Source organism: Nannospalax galili, unplaced genomic scaffold (genome assembly GCF_000622305.1).
Source record: "Nannospalax galili isolate Female #2095 unplaced genomic scaffold, S.galili_v1.0 scaffold236, whole genome shotgun sequence".
In the NCBI taxonomy this organism is placed as follows: domain Eukaryota; kingdom Metazoa; phylum Chordata; class Mammalia; order Rodentia; family Spalacidae; genus Nannospalax; species Nannospalax galili.
Genome location: NW_008338710.1, coordinates 1,136,650 through 1,142,471, shown reverse-complemented (window position 1 = coordinate 1,142,471; position 5,822 = coordinate 1,136,650). Strand labels below are relative to the sequence as shown.

At 46.4% G+C, this 5,822-nt stretch overlaps 1 protein-coding gene across 1 annotated transcript in view; it reads left to right on the top strand.

The window, feature by feature from the left end:
- The first annotated feature begins 1,622 nt into the window (after positions 1-1,622).
- Rell1 (RELT like 1) overlaps positions 1,623-5,822 on the top strand; it is a 61,952-nt gene continuing 57,752 nt past the window's right edge. The window contains exon 1 of the mRNA XM_008833220.3: positions 1,623-1,837. Within this exon, the coding sequence (XP_008831442.1) occupies positions 1,750-1,837 (88 nt within the window). The 5' untranslated portion in view covers positions 1,623-1,749. The remainder of the gene's footprint in view (positions 1,838-5,822) is intronic.

Sequence of the window (5,822 nt, the reverse complement as noted above, 5' to 3'; positions counted from 1 at the left end):
CAGCTAGCTATACAGGGACGGGTTCTTAATTCTATCAATTTCTGGACGATTCCCCTTCAAAACCTACTAGTTGTTAGGGTCCTTGACTCGGTGGGTCTCTTCTGGAGAACAATGTACGAGTATGGAGATGCAAAAATCAAGTAGAGATTTATTAAACCAGCTAGCTGGGGCCGACCGTCCTTCCAAGACGCACAGGTCTGGTTAGAGTGATCGAACAATGCACGAGTATGGAGATGCAAGAATCAAGCAGAGTTTTATTAAACCAGCTAGCTAGGGCTGACCGTCCTTCCCAAAACACGCAGGTCTGGTCAGAGCGATCGACCCTGAGGCAATTTTAGGTAAAGATTATATAGGCTCCCACAACCATTACACAAAAGCCCATGTTTATACAGCCAATAGTTTTAAAGCAAGCATTTCACAAACCAATAACTTTAAAACAAGAAAAATGTTACAACTCCCTTCAGGTGTCTCAATTGGGGAGAGATCGTTGGTAAGTGCCTGGTACCACTCTTTTCTGTTATCTTGTGTAAGCAGACATGCCTACAGACATGACACGGACCAGACAACTTGCCCCTATCTCTGGCTGCCTGTGTCTCCAGCTGAGTTAACTGGTCACAAGCAGTAAATTTAAACAAGTAAATTCAAGCAGTAAATTCAGACAAGCAGTATATTCAAACAAGCAGTATATTCAAACAAGCAGTAAATTCCTCTTTCCCCAACACTAGTGAGCTCACAGTTGTGTGCAGACCTTGGGCCAGGTACAGAGGGCAGAACAGTGACAAACACTTGGGCTAATTACAATGTGCATGGTGGCCCAGACACAGTGGGTTTACTTCCTGGCCTGTGAAATGGGGATAATACCCACCTTACAGAGTTGATCAGAGGATAGGAGGTAATAAGTGACTAGACACTTGAAGATTTACTTAGGGGAGTATTTGGAAGATATAACGTGGGCATATGGTTAAAACAGAACCCAAACCCACCCAACAAACGCACCCAAAATCCCGCGTTTCTCCTGGAACTGTGGAGATATGTTCCTCAGTAGGAATAGTTTAAATGGAAGCAGTGATAGGAACAATGAACTTGATTCGTCTTTTTTCCTTAGTTTTCAAACAACCAAACCTGACTTTGAGAACAGCATTCCTTCCTAGCCCACTAACCAGGGGTGATGCTAACTGCCTAGGGACTCCAAACCACCGCGCTCCTTCAGTGCGGCCCCCGTCTGCGGTCGGTTTGGGCTTCCTGGCCCGCCCTCAGTTTTCCTCTTCCCACGCCTGCCTGGCCCCAAGACACTGGAGAAGCTGCCGCGAACCCGACCGCCCGAGGCTCCCGCGCAGCCGGTGCCACAGCAGCTGGGCAGGGTTTGGAAAGGAAGCGGGCAGAGCGGGAGGAGGCGGAGACGCGTCGTTTTGGGCGGGACGGGGCGGAGCCATGGTTCAATCCACCAGTCCGATGCAGTCTCTGGGCAAGCGGGAGCGACCCTGAGAGGCCACGGGAGTCAGGGCTCGGGGGCGGGACCACGCATGCGGGGGTGGGGCCAGGCCTTGGGGGCTGTGGCGCGGTGGGCAGGGGCCGGCAGGGGCGGGCAGGGGCGGGCAGGGGCGGGGCCTCGGGGAGGTGGGCGGGGCCTCGGCGGGGCTGGTTGCGCGCGCTGGGTTGATCCCGGCCACTGAATCCGCGGGCAGCTCCGGAGCTGCGCCGCCTGCTTGGTCGCACTGCCTAGGGCGAGAGGGGCTCAGGGACCCGGCGATGGCTCGGCGGCGACTCGCGGGATCGGCCGTCCTCACTGCTGCCGTGCTCGTCGGGGGCGCGGTGAGCTCGCCTCTGGTTGCCCCGGGTGAGTGCCGGATCCTGGCCGGGCGCGCGGAGGGAAGCGAGGGGTCGGCCGGGTCGGGTCTGCAGCCCACAGCTCCCGCAGCTGCGTGCGTCCTGCACTGTCGCGGGATCCCCGCGCGGAACATCTGGTTGTCCCGGGGTGGCCCGGGCGGGGCGCGGCAGCGGCTCCGGTCCCTCCCTTCCAGCCCGCCGGGCTCCCGCCTTCCCTCCCCGGCCCCAACCCGGAGGAGGTCTTCAGGGTGTCAGATCTGCCTGGCGTCTCCTTCCTCGGGGCGCTTTTCCCCAGCCGCGCACCGGAGACCCATTTTGCCTCCCTGGTCCTTAAAGGCCTAGCGAGCGGAAGATCTTGACACTAGGGACTGGGTGTCCTGTCGTCGCCTCCTCCCCCTCCCTGCTTTCTTTTTTATTATCTTAAGCCTTGAAGAGTTCCAGTCTTTCCAGGAGGCTTTGGATTCTTGTAATAGGTCACGGATTCCACATTCCTTCCCATATATCCAGGATAAATTAGACTCCGAAAAAGCGAAGGCACATCTGTAAACTTAGTTTTTTTTGTTTTTTTTTCTTTTTCTATTTTTGTATCAATTCCTGTCATCACAAAAGGAACCTTCTGTGGTCGGGGTGGAAGCCACCAGCAGAGATGATAAGTGTTGTCCCCAGTAAACTATCGGCCGGAATTTCTAAGTGAAATCTCTTAGGTGTAACTTTTACTTAAGGAAGCTCTGTCCCTTGTTTTTATAAGGACACGCACCAGGGATTCCCAATCACTGTTTCCCCCTCATAATTGCCACCTCACAGCAGTACTTTGAGAAAGAAAAAATAGACTTAAACCACCTGGGCCGTTTGGGGATACCACAGGCTGGTTCTTACGTCAGCAAGCCCTGCCAAGTTTGCCTTCTGGGGTGGCTCCTCTTCAGGCCCAAATAATAAGCAACTGGAAGGCTTCCAGCAGTCTCTATGTCCTCCATAAAATACACGCACTGCTCTTCCCTCCTGGGAACATTCCAGTTACTTAGAGCTTTGAAACTGGTTTATCACTTGGCCTTGGCTTCTTCAATAGGAACCAGAACAAGCCAGGAATGGAACAGGATGAATAATGTTTCTCTTGAGTCTTTATTAGCAGTCACATTTTCTTCAGCCATCCAGGCTGGGGAGAGGGTGACTAGTGACATGTTTTATTGGATGGGAGACTTTGATGTTCATCCTGTGTTCTTTTGCTGGGGCATATAAGAAACTAATTAGGTTCAAATTAGAGTTAAGACTGCAGACAGTACTTACAGGCTAGTAGAATCACTTGTTGCAGAGTTTGGAAAAAAAAAAGCTTAACCTTGGTGTCAGATTGTTAAAAAATTAGCACACAAGGCATGTAATCAGCCATCACTGGAAGAAATCCATCTCTAGAGTAGGTTTATGTTGTGCTGGGTGTCAGGCTTGCAGTATGACTAAAGAAAGCTCTTTAATTGCTCAGTAACCTTTTTGATGAAAGTTAATACTTAAGAAGAGTGGGACATCTATAAAGGGAAGGATATGGATCCAAATTTGATGTGTCTTGAGGCCTGCATCAAAAGAGGAACCCTGAACAACTGGCATCTGACCTCCTTGGAATCAAAGCCAGGAAGTAAGAAGAAGGAGATGGGAAGTCAGAGAGAGAGTCTGCTGGGTGCTTTGGTTGGGCACCCTATGCATGCTTTTAAACTCAGTCCTCAAAACCCTAAGATGTGTTTGTTTTCAGTAGTGCATCTGAGGTCTAGCGTCCCTTAGGTGTTGTATCGGTCAGCATTAGACAAGTAGAACCAGTGGCAGGTTTTAAACTTTTTTTTTTTAAACTTATTTTAAAGTTTTAAACTGTAAGCTTAGATTTTAAACTTTATTTTTTTATCTTTACACTTTTTTCTTCTCTTGTACCCACTGCTTCCCAGAGAATATAAGTGTAAATCAACTTAAGTAGTATTGCTTAGAGCCTAAGGTAGTTGTAAGATGCCAGAACACCCTGAGCATGTGGTTTTCTGAAGTTGTGCAGTTGAGAAAAGGATAGATAGCTTCCCAGTGGGCAGTGGCAGCTCTTTCACTTTGTTTTTTTTGTAGAAGAGGCTCTGTAACCAGTCTCAGCAGCATGAGAAACTACCCCACAAGCCACTAGAGATGCTTTTCCATGTCCTGCCTTATTTATGTAAAGTTCTCTGGTTACTCAACCTTTGGGTTTATTAGTTCCTTGATTTTCCTATCAGACAGAGACACAGCCCTTGAGTTAAGGAGTGGATGGAAAAGGTCCAGGCACTGGTGCTGGCAGAGGTGCAAACATTCCCTGGGCTCTGCGCACTTCCATCCAACCTCCAATTGATTCCTCATTTAGATGCTAAAGATATGCTCCATTAAATTCTGGACTCGTCTCTAGCCAGGTAGCTGCCCCACTGAATATCCACACAGTCCACAGACATTGGGTGCAGTGTTTTGAAAAATGTACTCCTTGGAGCTTAAATTTCCATGCTTATTCCAAATTTAAAGAGGAAGTGAAAAATTTTCTAAGTGCTTGTCATTTCTTTCTCTCCTCTGTGTCTCCCCCTAGCCCTTCAAAGAGGAAGGAGTCAAGAAAACTTTGGGAGGAGTTAGATTTGAATGTGAGAAGCACAGCTACAGGTGATAAAGACCAGAAAAAAAAATCATTTTTTTTTTTTTCTCAAAGAACAGTTTGGCTTTGATGTTGAAGTCTTATTACATGGTGGGTCATTGTAATTAAATTATTTTAAAATGACACAAAAGAAGAAGGAGATCTGGATTTTGGGTATAGCTCAGTGATAGAACACCTGCCTTGCATGTATAAAAAAGTCCCTGGGTTTGCTCTCTAGTACTATAGAAAGCCAAAAAAGAAACAAATCAAAACCAAAACAAAAAAAAACAAAGAATGATCTAAATTACCACTAGTTAAAACTTACGTTTAGTGATTCCTAATAATCTTTGTGCTTATAATTTAGGAATTCATAATGACTTAAAAAAATTGTTGGCTTAGCTGGGCGTGGTGGTTGTATGCCTTTAATCCCAGCAGAGGCAGATGGATCTCTGTGAGATTGAGGCCAGCCTGGTCTCCATGGTGAATTCCAGGCCAGCTGTGGCTGCATGGAGACCCTGTCTCAAAAAGATCCCCACCCCCAATTTTTTGTCTTTTGTTTGCCTGTAACTGACATATTTATGTAACTTTTGTCTTTACTTTAGGAATTATAATATGTTTCTTTCATATATTAGAAGTTACTTAGAGTTGATACTGTATATTTTTTATTTTTGGGAGCTGAGGACCTAACCCAGGACCTTGTGATTACCTAGCAAGCCCTCTACCACTAAGTTAAAATCCCTAACTCTGATGCTGTAAGCCAGTAGGATAAAAGTATCTAGTGTGATTTTGAAAAACTAAAGTTGAAATTTGAAGTTAGTATATCGAGGCTGCTTTGTTGTTTTTGAAATAAGGAAGTCAGTGTTTATTATTACCTTTCTTGTGGTAGGTAAGGGTCTGAATACTCTGATCAGTTAATTCTTATAATACTGAGAGGTTAGGATTTTACTCCTGTGCATATGGATGAGGAACTAGAGACTCTGAGAAGTTAAGTGGAAACATTACCCAGATGTGTATCCTGGGCTTTGCCATTCTATCTGATCTGTTCAGTTCTAAAACACATTAATTACTACACCATTTTTTTTTTCTCTTGGGAAAGAAAATTCTTTTTATTCTAAAATATTTGCAAAGAATCCCCAAATAATAGGATACTGGTTTGAGATGAAAAGAGTACCGTGCTTTACGTCAGAGCCTTGGATGTGAATTCTCAGGTCAAGGAGAGACTCTGCCACTTGCAGGATGTGGTTACTTTTACATTTCCTCATCTGTGATGTGGGCATTGTGCCAAGTCCTGCCTTTATTGGCTATCAAGGCTCAGCTGAGCTGTTGTCTCTGAGAGGTCTTAGTAGACAGAGACATGTCTTTTAGCCCATTTTTTTTTTTT